Source organism: Alexandromys fortis, unplaced genomic scaffold, assembly GCF_014885135.2.
Source record: "Alexandromys fortis isolate MF-2015 unplaced genomic scaffold, M_Fortis_MF-2015_v1.1 scaffold_75, whole genome shotgun sequence".
NCBI classification, from domain to species: domain Eukaryota; kingdom Metazoa; phylum Chordata; class Mammalia; order Rodentia; family Cricetidae; genus Alexandromys; species Alexandromys fortis.
In genome coordinates, this window is record NW_026067956.1 from 6,261,103 (window position 1) to 6,278,021 (window position 16,919).

General features: G+C 45.1%; 1 protein-coding gene across 7 annotated transcripts in view; it reads left to right on the forward strand.

Annotated features, from left to right (window-relative positions):
* The window catches only part of Atp8a2 (ATPase phospholipid transporting 8A2), a 538,932-nt gene that overhangs the window by 172,526 nt on the left and 349,487 nt on the right, over positions 1-16,919 (forward strand). For all 7 annotated transcript variants that reach the window (XM_050152334.1, XM_050152332.1, XM_050152331.1 and 4 more), the window contains one exon: positions 685-749. In XM_050152334.1, the coding sequence (XP_050008291.1) occupies positions 685-749 (65 nt within the window). The remainder of the gene's footprint in view (positions 1-684; positions 750-16,919) is intronic.

Genomic DNA, 16,919 nt, shown 5'->3' on the forward strand with positions numbered 1-16,919 from the left:
TATTCCTTGAGACTTCTGAGAATTGCCAGCTCTAGTAAGAAAACGGTTATCTTGCTTGTGCAGTGGCCATGCTAACTAGGGGCATAGATTCCATTCATCTCCGTGATCTGTTTGCTGTTATTTTAGGTAAACCAAAGTTTGTCTTAATGTTATTCCAGAATATCCAAGATAAAGAAAAAAATCCACAGAAAATTGGCAAGCACTTATTTTGGCCATTAGTTATAAAGACCTTCCCAGCTTTGTCTCTCCAAGCTGGTCACAAGGTCCACTGTGAGCCTAGGCTCATGCCCCTAGTCCTCTAGCCAATAGTGACGAGGTTGACATACTGTGAGATGGATCTCTGAGTATGCGTGTAACCTCAGCTTCAAGTGGGGCAGAGACAGGAGGATGGCTGGGGTTTATTAGCTTCCAGTCCAACTGAGAAAACATGGGCTCCTTTCCTTATTCAGGGGAAGAGCCTGTCTCAAGGAAATGGGAAGACGGTGGTTGGGGAGGACCCCAGAAACCCTTTTCTGGCTTTCACTCAAGTGCATATGTTGGGTACTACACACCTGTTTGTGCAAACCCTCACACATACACAAATAAAAATTTAATAAATCTTCAGAAGAGAAGAGAAGTCTCAGCCACTGAATTAGGAATTCCCGGGAAGGATGAAGTTCACATGTTGTCCCTTCTCCATTTCAGGGTATTCCTGTCGGCTGGTGTCACAGAACATGGCCCTTATCCTATTGAAGGAGGACTCTTTAGACGTAAGTTCTTTGTCAAACACTATATCTGATACAGCTACAGGAAGGTATTTACTATGATTATTAATCAGTTCAATTTCTGTGAAAGACAATTGTAAAACTACTCTATTTAGTATGTCCTTATGAGTGCATGCCATAAAGCCTCATCACTAAACATCAAGATGTTGTGGGCTGCCAGGCGGTGGTGGCGCACGCCTTTAATCCCAGCACTTGGGAGGCAGAGGCAGGCGGATCTCTGTGCGTTCGAGACCAGCCTGGTCTACAAGAGCTAGTTCCAGGACAGGCTCCAAAACCACAGAGAAACCCTGTCTCGGGAAAAAAAAAAAAAGATGTTGTGGACTTAGAATATTACCTCCTGGTAATATTATACTCACATAGTCCCAAACATTTTCAATGGGTCGGTGTTGCTCTCGTTTGGCTTTGTTAACTCTGAAGTTTCACATGACATAATGGCATCTGTTGATTTGCATAAAGTGGCAATGGGCGGTTCCTAGGGAGGTTCTTTTGGGTAGATGCCTCCCAATGTGGCTAATAGTCAAGTTTTGGTAGCTGCTTAGTTTTATGCAGCAATAGGGTACAGGTGCATTCAATTCCCCAACACCAGATGCCAACAGATCATGGAGAATGGTACACTATGGGTACCAGAGTATTTTTATAGGTGTGTGTCTTCCTGGCTGTGCTGGCTATTTTTATGTCAACTTGACATAAGTTAGAGTCACTGGAGACGAGGAAGCATCAAGGGAGAAAACACCTCTATAAGACTGGACATAGGCAGGGGCTTGGTCCTGCCTCCAGTGATGTAACAGAGTGTGTTGACTCCCCATGGGAGGCCTCACCCTCTCTGAGGAGTGGATGGGGGTAGGATGGGGAGAAGCTGGGGGACAGGGAGTATGGGAGAGAGAAGGAACTGGGACTGGTATGTAAAATAAGATAGTTTTTTTTTAAAAAATAAAAAATAAAAAAGTTGATACTTAAAAAAAGATTAGACTGTAAGAAGGCCTCTAAAGCATTTTCTTAATTAGTGATCAGTGGGGGAGGGTCCAGCCCATTGTAGGTGGTGCCATCCTTGGGAAGGTGGTCCTGGGTTCTATAAGAAAGCAGGCTGAGCAAGCCATGCGGAGCAAGGCAGTAAGCAGCACCCCTCCATGGCCTCTGTGTCAACTCCTGCCTCCAGGCTCCTGCCCTGCTTGAGTTCCGGTGATGACTTCCCTTGATCGTGAACAGTAATGTGGAAGTATAAGCCAAATAAACCACCCCCTTGCCTTTGGTCATGTGTGTCATCACAGCAGTAGTAACCCTAACTAAGACAGATAGGCGCCAGCATAATGGACTATTGCCGTGTTGGTGTTTGGAGAGGATCATGGAAGGACTAGGGAACTTAGGGCTAGAAAAGTCACTGAGTGTGGAAAGCTCAGTGGGCTGTTCTGAAGGAGCGTGGAAAGTAAGAATGTTGAAGGCAGCGCAGATGATAAAGGGAAGAAGAAAAAACTCTGCTGGGTCATTTGTGTTTAGAATCTGTAGTGTCTAGTCAGCTGGAGCTGAAGAATCAGCTGTGGTTAACAAGAGACCCAAACCACTAAGGTAAATCCTTTGTTTTGCTGGGACAATGGCTGTTGGTCTGCTGGCGTTGGAGAATCTGCCATTAGGAAGAGACCAGCATCACTGAGGTGAGATCTTCTGGGAAATACTTCCTCAGAGTCGGCATATGCAAGCTGTGTTTAGAGGTGGCCAGAGTTGTACTTGGTGCTGACAACCAAACTTGGTCCTGTAAGTGTTGGGGGTAAACCCCACTAATCCTCTCAGGGTTCAGAAGGATTGCCACAGCAGGCGAAAACCGGCTAAAGATATCTGAGGATAAATAAAATAAATTCGCTCACACAAGTCATTTATCGTGTCTCGTTTACTCCTCCTGTGCCATCTCCAAAGCTTTCTTTCTGCTTCCCCTTCCATGTTTCATGCTGTTGTTTGCTCTGCTTCCCATCCCACGTGGTTTGCAGGTTGCATCCCCACACACAGTTAACAAGCATGCATTTCACAGAATCATAAAAATCTGATGGACCTGGCAAGTAGGTGCCTTGTGTCTCAGAGGGGGCGTGGCTGTGAAGCACCCCAGCAGATACCGGGAGGATTAATTAAGAATCAATAGAAAATTCTAAGAAGTTGTTTTCGTGCACTGACTGCGTGTCTTAAGTGTGACTAGTTAGGCTGGACGTTTGTGATTAATTATTGTAGAAAAATGTAGCAGTGCTGTGGCACTTTTTGAGCACTGTAGCTTCTTGCCCTGGCGGCTGAGAACACAGCGCTGGTAACCATAGTAACCCGCAGGCCTGGGAGAAAGGCAAAGGTGTTTGATTTGCATCCAGCTATCTGACTTACTTGCTGGCACCCAGGGGAGAAGGAATTTCTTTCTCTGGGTCTGGTTTAGTGACCCAAGCCTTTTTCCTGCATCTCTAGGGGGAAAGGTATAAACAGTTAATTTTCTGGGCTGTGATCTTATGTTAATTAAAACCAAGGTGAAGGGTAAATACAGAATATTAATAGCTTGTTAGATTAGAGCAAGGACCAGTAGATTACACCTTCCTGAATCTTCTGCTAGAGAATTCAAGGCCACCCAGACCTGTTTATCAGTGAGAGCAGATTACTGTCTCTCTGCTCAGTGCCTCCTGCTTGGGGCTCCTTTCTTGTCAACGAGTACTATCAATAAAGATACTTGTGGGGCATTAACTTATGTAGATTTGACTCTGAGAACACAGGCTTGACTGAGCGAGTGCTTCCACACCAGTTGCCTATACAGGAAGAAGTTATCTCAGTGAATGGTTTATACACTGCTGGGATATTTTGGAAGGGAGGAAACGTCATGATTTCACAAGATTTCTGCAGAATTGACAGTGACTATCCAAAAGACAGTGCAAGTAAGCTGGGTTTCAGTGGCTTCATGTGGCTGCTGGCTCCCACACTGAGAGTCACAGTACAGGTAACTTAGAAACTCTCAGTGCGGCGGTCCAGTCAGGTCCCAAATGCACACATTGAGTTTGTAAAGTTTTATTGGAAAACAGCTGTGCACGCTTGTCCATGTCCTGCCAGTGACAGCTACAATGCTGCCAGGGCAGAGGCCAGTGGAGGGCAACACAGCCCACAAGCAGGAAATGCTGAAAGTCACCATCCTGTTCTTTACGGAGTTCACTGGCCTGGCCACGTCTGGCAAGTCGAAAGGCCCTCAATTGTAGGCACATGGCTCAATTATCCCTCTATTCTAAAGCGGTGATTTTAAGAGTTCAAATGAATTCTTGGGAAAGTGGGATCTGTGTTAATTTGGGAAAATGCAAAGCGATAGCTAAAAGGAAATGTCTGGAAACCCCTCTACTAAAGGGAGTGGGAAGTTATTTAGGAAAAACGGGGAACTTGCACAACCAGACTTGAAGACGTAGGAAATGCGTGTGGGTGTGCAGCTGGAGGGATGTGGGCCACAGCTCACAGTGTGTCCTGCAAGGAGAGTGCCACAAGCCGTGGGATGCTTGTGGTACCATTTTCTAGAGTACCCAGAGAGGAGAGAATCCCAACTGTACACGGTTACCCATGGAACAGGGAAAACCGCACCGCTTTCTAATATGGTTTGATGCTGTTATAACCTTCAGATCTAAACCAATAGAGGCAGGGGAAGAAAGAAAAGTTTCCAATTAATCTCAGCAATGAAGAAGGAAAATAATATAGGATTGATTAGCAAACCAAATCATGTAGTATAAAGGAGATATATTATGCTTACAGAAGCATGCATTTTCTTTACCAAGTCTATTGTGTGGTGTAGTTAGGGAAATCCTTTCATTTTATTTTAAAACTTTATTATCAGAGAAAAGAGAAAAAACATAAAATCATTTCAGTTGATGTAGGAAAAAAAAAAACCCAACACTCGTTTATGGCTAACCACCAAAAAGACCCTTGAAATCCTGGCAGTGGTGTGAATCCTATTAAGCTAGTACGCGTGTCAAGATTTAATCCATCCATCTCCCATCAACACTTGTGGTGAAGTGATAGCCAGTTCTTTGAGAAGACAACCATGATGTAGGCATGTCCCTGTCATGTTCCTTTTAACAGTAGTATCCTGCAGGTACCTGATTCATTATTGGGGGGGGTCACTGTATGATTGGCTATGTGGAAGTTAGAAGAGAAGCCATAGATGAATCATAATTAGGGTCTAAAATTGATTGTTGGATGTATCTGAAAGAAATAAGCTTCTAGGGCAATTGACGCTTCTTTGTACCCTTCTTTTATCCAGTTGTTTTGGAGACATCACTGAATCCTGTTTATAATTTTCCATGATGTCTCTAAGTTATGGGTAAACTTGTTTGGATTTTTGATTTTCATGTCAATGAAATAATATTTGAGATATCTTTGTACAGTTTGCTGTCTGGTTCATATTTCTGTCATTTTTCTCAGGTAGCTAGATTAGTGTTTAGATTAGACAACGTTTGGTTTTTTAAAGCTGGTGGGAGACAGTTTGGAAGTTTTTCATCTTTCCTGTCTTCCCAAGTGCTGCAGAGGTAGGCATCTCCCGGGTTCACATCTGCAGACAAGAAGGAGCCACTCCACTGTTCTGAATGCAACTAGACATGCTTGATTTCTAGCCAGAGTCGTCTAACACACTCACCTTGTCCAGAAGTTGTCTTTGCCCCATGTCGTCAGTGACAGAATTCTCAAACCTTAGCGCATCAGGGATGTACGCTAGGACTCGCCGCTTCATGCCTGCATCGTCTACTGAAAGTGAGGGGCACTGCTTCCTGACGGTGGGGGTTCCCAGTGGGTAGCTTCCCTCTGATTCAGGACAAGTCCGCCGGGCTGTGTAAGGCATCACCTGTCAGCACTTGGAACATCTCTCTTTCAGTAGCGTGGTCTCAGTGTGTCTTGGTGCCGAATGGCCCACCTGCTGTGTGCTGCTGTGTGGTTGCAGGCCTTTGGAGATCAGGTCTTTCTTTCCCAGATGATAAATCTGGATTCTTTCTCTGTTTCTGCTCTTTTATAACCAGCTGTGAAACTAAAATCTGGGGAGCATCGTTTGCTGGAGCTCTGCTTGTTCAGGTTCTCAATGTCCCTCACCGTCCCCTGCTTGGGGGAATCTAGAGAAACAACAGCAGTCCTAGAGGGTTTTGCTTCCGTAACATTCACTTTTTATGCCTCAATAATGATTACTAGGGATCCAAGTGTTTTTTTTTTTTGTTTTTTTTTTTTTTTTTTTTTTTTTTTTTTTTTCCCAAATCCAATAGGTCGAGTTGGGTCATGAGTCACAAAAATCACTGTGTCAGACCCACGTACATGTGGCTCCCATTGAACTTAATAACAGCCAACAGCCCCTTGACTCCTCCCGCAGCTGCTGCCCAGCCTCGGCCGCCATCGCGCTCCAGGGTGGCGCAGGTGGATTTTAAGCAAACATGTAGAGATTAAATAGCTAATTGGAAATGATTTTTGCAGAGTAAAGCTCAAGTCTGGCGTACCCTGCAAAGGAAATCGTTGCAGACATACAAATAGCTTACTGTTCATTTTAATCAGAGTTTGAGTGGAAGACAGGATTCAACTGATAAATCTCCACCAGATTCAAGCAGGACCGAAAACCCTGGGCCTTTGTATGGAAATGGCAGAGGCTGCCATGTCAGACCGGATGGAGAAACGGCTTTATTTCCTCTGTTTTAATTGTTTTGACTCCGGTATAATAGTTATTATCTAGTGGCCATGTCTAATTTTAAAATAGTATAGTCTAATAGATTTTATCTTTCCCTTATTCTCAAACCATTTACAAAAGTGAGCAATGTGTTTTAATTCTTAGAGTTGACTTTTAAATTTTTTTATACTTATTTATTACTTTATGTTTATGACTGATCTGAGTATTTGGTATTTTAGTAATCTTCTCTGAGAAATGACTGGATTACTTCATGACCAGGCAGCCGCCTGGACGCTTGGACAGAATGGAAGTGAAAACTCAATGATCTATTGCGACTCTTCAGGAGATAACAGCAGATACTCCCCTGACTGTTGTGGACCTTTCCTGACCCTTCCTCCTTGAAGCATTCTTGATTTGACTTTTTATAGCGATTGTATTTATTGGTGAATTGAACTGGTTAGTTTTTGCCAGCGTTCCATCATGTGACTTACCGAAACCGCCAAGGTTTCATTCCTTCCCTTTGGATTTTCTTTCCTAATGTTGAGTTGGAAAAGCTAGAGCAGTGGGGGGAAACTGGCGTGGGCAGCAGCCAGCCCCTCCTCTGCTTCCCTCCGAGTGTCTCTTCTTTCATCTTAAGGCAGAGGTTGCCATTCAGTGTCCGGGTAAGAACACACGCAGCGTGAGAAGGGCGTGAGGTCTTTGCACAGGTTGCACACCACAGAGGCACAATGTGCACACACATTTGGACTTACTGTCTGTTTAACCAATGACTTTTGCCCCTCGATGGCTTCCTGTTGATACTAGTTTATACTTTCCCATGTTAGAGACCATAGAAGTTGCTTATTGGTCTGTAGACTATGTGCATGTTCCTAACATATAAACATGTGATTTTCACAGAACTGTTCTCCAGAAGTGTGCTTAGGAATTGAAAGATCATGTCTGTGAATGGATAAGGTGGCAGTTTCAGAGGCGACTCCTCAGTGTGCTTAAGAATTGAAGATATTGATGGCCCAAGTAATTTACTGAATCTTAGATCCCCGGTTTTGCTACCTTTTGGTAGATGTTGTACCTGGCTATACTTTAGACCAGAACTTGTCATTCTTCAGTGAGTTTTTAAAGTGAAGAGAGGAAGAGAGATCGAAAGGTCACTGCCAAGGCTGAGCAAGGCTGCTGGGTCAGAGCCCTTTGTGTGTGCGTGCAGGATGAGGGAGCTGTGAGGCAGCCAGGGGAGGGAGGACATGGAGAAGGTTCTGCCACAGGTGGACAGTTCTGCGTGGGAGTGCTGTAAGTGCCAAGTGCTGCATTCTTCCTTCCTGCTTTTTTCTCTATTACATCTCAAAATTATTTTCAGAATTCACGAGCAGTGTATTTTCCTTGTATTCTTCTCCTTCCTTCCAAGTCCTTCCAGATCCTTCCCACCTCCTTACCCACCCACCCAATTTCATTTACTTTCTCTCAAAACCAAACAATAGTAAAACCCCACAAAAGAAGAAAAAAACAACAACAAAAAAAGGTTTAAAAAAGAGAAAAATAACCCACCAAACCTTAACAACAATGAAGGCACACGGAAAATGTGGAGTCCATGTTGTATGGCTCACTGACCGCTGCTGAGCACCAGGCCTACAGTAGCCTGGGTGACAGCCCAGTGTCACTCTGCTGGTGAAAGGGATTTCCCCTCTCCCAGCAGGTATCAATAGCAAATAGCATCTTGGTTAAGGGTGGGTCTTTATGCCCACTGCCCATTTTCCAGTAAGACTGTGGTTCTTGTCCCAGGTAAGATCTGTAGTGGGAGAGTCAGCTGGCACAGCTACCAGCTGGGTAGGGAGCATGTGGCTGCTCCCGTGTAGATAAAATCCTGCCTGGTCCTGTGTTCACAGTAGTCGGAGTCCGTGCTTAGGATACTGGAGACTAATCTAATTTGTGACTGCTAGGCTCTGGAGCGTCAGTTCTCAACCGGTGGGCCGTGACCCCTGTGCTCATCGGAAAACACAGATATTTACATTATGATTCATATCAGTAGTGAAATTACAGTTATGAAGTAACAACAAAATAATTTTTATAGTTGAGGGTTACCACAACATGAAGAACTGTATTAAAGGGTCACAGCCATTAGGAAGGTTGAGAACCACCACCCTAGAGCGATGGAGAATTGTAATAATGGCAGTAACCAGATTAAAAATGAAATGGTCTTTTAGGAATCTTAATAGTTACCATGTTCTTCCTAGTAGGATTCGTGTGTTTTGGGGGATTGCATCCTGCTGGGAGAACTATGCCTAGACGTAGTTAGTGACTGCCTTGAGCTGTCCCAGGGACACATGGGGTGACATTTCTGCTAGGTATATCAGCTGTGTGCTCTGTGAGGTCCTTGTGCAATGGAAAAAAAGCCTTGCTTAATCATCTGCTTAGCACTGAGAGGAAAATAACTCCCGTTCCGGACATGGCAGCAGTGTACTAATAAAGAGCTTGAGCTTCTGCTTTGGGTTTACACGGAAGGGAGGTGAAGTTACCCTCCTGCTGAAGGAAGTTAGGCGAGGTTACCCTCCTGCTGAAGGAAGGTTGTTGTAGGAGGAGCTCAGTTTACGCTGCCAGTGTAACTTGCTCCGTGGATTAATGAGCAGGAACTCTACAGAGCAGGTTAGACTCAGGTTCCTGGTCTGTTGTGGACATACAAGGAGAAATTAACCTCAAAATCTGCCCATTTACTGAATCTAGTTTTGTTTTATTTTATTTTATTCAATTCCTTTGTAACGTCATTGCTATTGTCCTGTATTGTGTGTACAGACACACACGGGTTGTAACCTGTGTTCTCTCCAGCCAGGGCCTTATGGACAGAGAATGTCATTTCCTGCAGATGTCAGGATGATAGTTACAAACCCAGTGTATAATAAGCTTTCATTACTTACAATGCTGGAAAAAAGAAGTAGCACTGCTGCTGAAGCACAGATTCCTTTCAAGGGCTTGGAGGTTTGTCCTGTTGTCAAGACTGGAAACTTGTAGAAAACAACAGTTTACAGACTGGAGCGAATTCTCCTCCAGCTCTGTTGGCTCTAAGAGCCACGTCGAGGGCCTGAGGGAGATGGATCAGTGATGGATCGGTGTGTAAGGTAGGAGTTCCATCAACACCCGCCTGGAAACCAGGCGGTTTCTTAGGTGTGTGATCCCAGAGCTGGGTGGGGAAGCAAAGACAGCCTGGCCCTGGGGCTCACTGGCCAGCCAACTTAGCATACTCGGTGAGCTCCAGGACAGTGAGAAGGCCTGTCTCAAAAAACTGTATAGTTTCTGAGGATCGCTACCTGAACTTGACCTGTGACCTCCACATATATGCACACACATGTACAAATGCACGCACATCCATGCAAGCACACTCCACATGCACCAGCACACACATGTGCAAACACATACATATCATGTAAAGTGGTGTTAAAAGCATTGTATTACTCACTACATTGTATTTGGTGGGGATTCATTGCATATAGTGGTGCTTCGTTAGTAAAGACATTTTAATTCACTTGCATCTTGATTTTCTGTACAGATCTAATTGTAGACTCTGAAGCCATGAAAGGGTTTTCCCTCCATTTCTTAACTATGCAGGATTTGGAAATATCAGTCAAAAATAGAAAAGTCATACAAATCTACAAAATGCCTATTCTCTGCATGTTTTTATAGAAAACCCCTTTCTGTCAGTATGGCCAGTTTCTCTCTTTCCCTGGGTCAGCCCTTTGGTGACTTTAGGACACTGGACTTCCACTGAAGGAAGTTAAGGTACACAGACAGACCTTGCTTATGTTGTAGGCCCAAGCCTATCATTCCATATCTCCCTGGCACCTTGTTTAGTAGCATAGCTGGAGCCCTCCACATCCTGCCACGGTGTGTGGCCCCAGCCCCTGACTGTGGAGAATGCTCTGAATACCTGAGGGGTCAGCTGCCCAGTCTTTAGGCTCTGTTTGCCGTCTCTTCTTCACTCAGGGATAGCCCTGGCTCTGCTCCTGTGAAATAGGATTGCTTCCTAACCATTTATGAAGCTGCCTGTTTCTCACACTAGATTTAGCTCCCCATGGGTGCCTGCTAGGGTATGTCTGCTCCGTGTGATGGTATCCAGCTTGTCTTATCCCCTTTGCTGGAAAGCACGCATCTTTGACAATGCGAGTCACCCCATGTGTAGAGATGTGCTTTTAAAAAATGTCTTTTGGGGATCACAAACCACACAGTGAAAGCAGGTCAGCACGCAGACACTGAGGAAATAGCTTGGCTTGTGCACCGAGCTTTATCACGCATCCATTTCCCGGATTTGTACATTACAAGTACAACATTTTCAGTTGCAATGCTCTCAAGGTCACAATACCTTGGATTTAAGTGATATTTCATGTTAACGAGCCTTCCTAGTCCCTAAATGTGGACACCCTCTCCTCTCATTGACTGCATCCAATAGGAAAGAGATGAAAAATTACAGACTGTCATTAAGATAAGTGGAGTAGACATGTGAAAGAAATGTTTGGCTGTTGCCAGTTAAAAATGGCAGCTTAGGGCTGAGACGTAGGTAAAATGAGAGACCCCGTGTCTAAAAACCAAGGTGGAAAGCAATAGAAGAAGTATTACATTCATCTCTGGTTTTCACATGCATGGGTGAACATATGCACGTGCCTGCTCACACATGTGCATGCATGCACACACACACACACACACACACACACACACGAGGCATTAAAGTATGGCAATAACCAGGCCTTTGACTCACTCCTCGCTGTCCGGATAAGGAAGCCAGGAACTGTTTCTTGACGGTAGAGAAACTGTACTCTATCTTTAAAATGTACATATAAACTCAGGTTACATATGTGTGATTACTTTGTTTGCTTGGTGTGGGTTGGGAGCTGGGAACTCAACGTTGGGCCTCATTCACACTAATACCTAACCATTGAGCTTCCTTTCTGGGACCTCGTCTTTAAAACACTTGGTGCCAACTGAGTGCTTCAGACACTTTCTGAATCCAGTGGCCATGCTTCTGTAGGAAAAGCAGCACAGCCTGCTTTCCCTAGTCCTGTGTTCAAGGTCACGGTACCCAAGGCTTTGGCAGACACTGGTGAAGGGGCTGGAACTCCTCAGTCACTTGCACATTGCTCGTGGGTTACAGAGACAGAAGAGAAAAGGAGAGGAAATGGGAGTGTAGGATGTGCTTCCACGTGACTGTGTTATCACCTCCAGTGACTATTCCTGTGGGCAGATGCTCATAGTGTCTCATAGCGTGTCTTTCTGTAACTTACATTTTGCTAAGTTGTCAGGTGTCCCATGTAATCTTAACAAGATAATTTAATGTTTTAGAAAGCATGAGTATGGCGGGGTTGAGCGTACATTGAAACAGTTTACCTCCCAAGCACAAATTACAGTATTTCAAAAAAAAAAAAAAAAAAAGCCCTACTCTAAAAGCAACGGAAGCGTACACGTGGTTATGTGTTTATCAAGTGAGTGATTTGCTGTTATTAGTTGGATAAGCACAAGCTCTGGGAACTATGCTTGCCCAGGGGTGGTCTTGTCTCTGAGCTACTTTGCAGAAAAATAGTCAATTTACCTAAATAAAGTGATCGGTGCAATTTTCCTGACGCCTGGTCCTCTCCAGTTCTTCACTTCTGTTTCAGCTCCTGTATGTTTAACCAAGGATATTATTTTAAAAAATTAATTTCTTCCATCTGCAGGAGTGTGCTGCCTTCGGCAAACTTGAGGTAGCTGAGATCTATAAGGTCTTTTGCTTGTAACATTTCTCCAGAAATCCTAAACATTTGTGTTCTCCTTCCCCGGGATAAGGAAATCCTAGCCACAGTGGCTCATGCAGTTGTGTCTTGGGCTAAGAAGGTGCTGAAGGTGAGAGTGGACCAATCAGAACTGAGGTCGAAGGGTGACAAGCTCCTCTCTGGCCCTAGCCATTGACTGTTCTCACCCCAGTAAGTAGAAGATGGCGCCTTGGCAGAGACGTGGGATACAGAGGCCTGACAAGTGCTAGTTAGTTAGTGAGAGAATAGCTTTCTACCTTTGTCTGATCTCTTTCTGGAAACGAGCAAATACGGTCTCTGAAAATATCAAATATTCATGAAAAGGCGAAGAAATGCTATACTCCAAATGCGCCTTGAAATGCATGGCCCCGTGCTCCTGCACGCCAGAGGTAATTGTCTTAAATTACGAGTGCTACCCTAGTGCCCGCACTCTAGTGCTAATTGACCCTCCGGGTTCTAAAACACACAGGCCTCGGCAATTGAAAGCTTATTAAATTATGCCTTCGTGTGGGAACCAACACGGTGTGTTGGAGCAGTGAGCAGGGAAGGTTTGGGGAGAGGCAGGAGTGATGGGGTCTCCTTCCAGCCTCCACCCTTCACAGACTCTGGGTTGTTAGTGTTTCCGTTCGTAGAATGTTTTCAAAACTGGAGGTCTCTCGCATCATTTACCTGTTCCTTTGAGTTCTGGGTTGATCTTCTAAATAGCTAGACATTAAATAAAATTACTCATGAACCAAAAGGTCTCGGTATGCAGCCGGTTGTTTTAGTTTAACCCTTGTGGTGGCACGTTTGCCTTCACACGTGGGACTGCCAGGCTTGAGTCGCTTTTAAAGGGTCACGCAACCAAGAGCTGACCTCCTGGCTCCAAAGTTATTATCTTAGATTCTCCACCTCAGCTTTTCTGGTGCTCCCAATATTTCACAGTCCACATTGACTCTAGAGTGAATTTGAAGCACCCGTCTAGTTGAGGGAGGGAAGCCTGGGTGTCGATGGGATAAATTATTTATTCGCTGTTTCCTAGTTGCTAAGCAGACCTGTGAGCAAGTGGAGATAAACAGGAAGGACACAGAGGGACACTAAAATAGGACTCTCGGTCTACCTGGCAGCTGACAAATGAATGACCGCTATAGCACAAGCGTCTTGAAGGGCCATTAAGAAGATTCTGGGTGAACAGGTGCTTGCGGTTGGGTAAAAGGGAGGAGGTGGGGTTGTTTCCTGGGACACATATACTTGTTTTATAGACAGTGCCTCTCACATGCCTGGAACTCACTAGGTTAAGAATCCTCTCTTGCCCATCTTTACCTGCCCTCCCAGCATTGGAATTCTATGTGCATGCTACCAAGCCTTTCATTTTATATATGTGGTTTCTGGCGATCAAGCTCGGATCTTCTGGTTTGCAAGGCAAGTACTTCATCAACCGAGTTATTGTCCCAGTCCCACAGACAGTATCTTTAGACAGGGCAGATAAGAGAACCCTTGGCAACCTGCACTATTAGCCAGTGCGCTATCTGCCCACTTTGACCAGAGATCTAACACAATTAGGAAAAGGGGAAGAAAGATTTGTTTTGACTCATGGTTTTAGAGAGTTCAGTCTGTGGTGGCTTGGCCCTACACTCTAGGGCAGTACATCACAGCAGTGGGAGTGGATCCTCTTCCTCACTGCAGACAGGAAGCCAAGAAAGGGAAAACAGGAAATTGCTAGTGCAAGACATACTCCTATAGGGCACGCCCCAACCGCCTACTTCCTCTAGCTGGGCCTTGCTCATACTTTTACCAAGCACTGATAATGCCGTTATATTATGACTCTACCAGAGGATTAAATCATTCACCGTCAGATAATCATCTCTAGAAACGTCGTTACAATCACATCCAGATATATACTTCCCTGTTCTCCTGGGCAGTCCAGTCAAGTCGACAATCTAGATCAGTGGTTCTCAACTTATGGGTTGTGACCCCTTTGGGGGTTCAAATAACCTTTTTACAGGAATCACCTAAGTCCATTGGAAAACACAGACATTTGCCTTGTGATTCATAACATAGCAGAATTACAGTTATGAAGTAGCAATGAAAATTATTGAAACTACAGTTGGGGGTCAGCACAAACTGTATTAAAGGGTTGCAGCATTAGGAAGGCTGAGAACCACTGATCTAGACTGACCATCACATCCCGTTGCAAACCCATTACAGGGCCACAAGCAATCCTTTAGCTGAATGCCGGGAAGGGAAGGACTTGCTAGTCACAGAACTGCTTTGATCCTTGGTTTAGGCTCAGCCCCTAGGTTATAAGAAGCAAATGTCTGTGGCTTGCGCTGCATGGTCAGCACACTTAATTATGAAAACCCGAGCCAGCACAGGAAGGTGTGCTGCCATTGATGAAGAGAGTGTGGAGTCAGCGTTCTGTCACCGTGGAAACAAAAACTCTGAGGTAAGCAGCTTATAAGGAAGGACATTTATTTTGGCTCACACCTTAAGTCCAGGGTCATTTGGCCTGGATGCTCGGGGGCCTGTGGTGAGACTGCACTCCGCTGTGACAGGTGTGCAGGCTCAGGCAGAGCTGTTCACCTCCTGCCAGCCAGGAAGCCGAGAGGGATCCAATCGTCCTGGCAGCTCTTTCCAGGCCTCACACCCTGAAGGCGCCACCACCTTCCAGTAGTTGCCAAGCCTTTGACACAGGATCCTTCGGGGGACATTTTAAGACTCAAATCATAGCAGATGAGGAAGCCTGCTATTTCACAGTCTAGCTGGACATCTTGTCCATGGCGGGCCATGCTAATGTACCCTGTGCCCTGTGGAACTCAGACCTGACAACATATGGAAATGCCAGGCGCCAGGTACCAGGTGCAGACTAACAGTGAATGTTCTGTTGAGGGCCGAGGACGCTGTCTGAGGATCCGCGTTGTCTATCAGACAGTTGCTTAGGGAACCTGGGCTCTAGAGGATGCTTCGTTCTGTGACTTAGACTTCTATGGCATCAATTGCACAGCTGTGTCTGTGACGCACTCCTGCATGCCTGGCAGACTCCCCGGCAGCCTCCACTTGTGCTAACTTAGAAACCTGTGCTGTTTGCCCCTAAGACTCTTGAAAGTCTTTGACTTGGGGCCTCATATATTTTTTTTTTCTGATTCAAGTTTTTGCCTTGATGTAAGTTTCTGCAGACAAGTTCCAGTTGCGACCGCAGGTGCAGGAGCCAGCCGTTTTCCTTATGATGATGTTGCGTGGCTTTGCCTGGGCCCTTAGGGTTGAGCTGTCTCTTTAAGATCCCAAGCACTCCTCTGAGTCTCTTCTGCATCCCACACTTGCAGATGTGCTGTTCCCTGCCTGTGTGCATTCTGTTCCCTTCTCCTCACTGCCCCTCCCCTCTTCCCTCCACAGCACTGCCTATGTGCAAGGGCTGCAGAGAGAGACTACCCTAGACCGGGAGAGAAAACAGCAGAAAGTTACCCTCTTATTATAGCCAATATCAAGTATATATGTTAGGGTTCTCTAGAGGAACAGGACTTATAGAAGGAATCTATCTATCTATCTATCTATCTATCTATCTATCTATCTATCTATCTGTCTATAATGTGTGTCTGTGTGTGTGTGTCTAATTTATTAGAATGGCTTACAAGCTGTGGTCTAGCTAGTTCAGCAATGGCTGTCTACCAACAAAGTTCTAAGGAGCCAGTAGGTGTTTCCATGAGGCTGGGTGTCTCAGCTGGTCTTCTGTATACACCAGAATTCAAAAGAAATAGGCTCTAATGCCAGTGAAGGGATGGACTTGCCAGCAAGGGGGAGAGCAAACAGGCAAAGAGAGAGCAAGCTTCCTTCCTCTACAATCTTTACAGAGGCTGCCAGCGGAAGGTGTGGCCCAGATTAAAGTTGGATCTCCCTACCTCAAAGATCTGGATTAGAAGTGGGTCTTCACCCTCTGCATGATTTAGTTAAGAAGAAGCCCGTCACAGGTGTAGTCAACCATTTAGGTTTTGGTTAATTCCAGATATAGTCAACTTGACAACCAAGAATAGCCATCACATCTAGGTGTGGGGGATTGCCTCCCTCCGAGGCTATGAAGGAAGACCTGTTGCAAGGTTCCCTGGTGTCTGGTGACTTCTGCCCTCTGTTTTGTAGATGGCTGTCTCCCCCTAGCATCTTCTCATTGCCTTTTCTCCGTGCACAGCTCTGTGCAGATTTTTCCTCTTCCTAAGGATTGGGCTAGGTGCCCTGATTCCTTTATCCTAACTACTGCTTAGAGGCCATGTCTCCAAATAAGATCATATTCTGATGATGCTGGAGGTCTGTGCTTCAGCATGTCTGTTAGTTGGACATACCCCACCCTGTAACCTTGTCCCTTCTTCGTGGTGAGTATAGGTGTACCTTGGAAACACCCCGAGCCTGTGTTTGATAAGAGGATGGACCATCTCTTATGGATAGTGCAACCATAGGTCAGTTAAAAACTGTCTGGACTCTTTCTGTTGACTTGATACTGTGACATGTTTGCTATTCTCTAGCCCACATTCCTTTGGAGGACCTGAACCAGGAGCAGTGCTACAACTCCTTTGGGCACTTAGAAGATGCCTGTAGCCATGGTTACTGTCAAGGCACCTGGTGGCTGTGAGTTTCTGTAACCATGTCAGTCAGCGTTGTTGAACACCACAAAATTTGGTTTATAAAGGAAAAGAATATATTAGTTCTTATAATTGAAAAGTATAGTGTTTTAACTATTCTAAAAAATAAACTAATATCCAGGATAATTGAGTGGTATCATTGGAACTGCTAGAC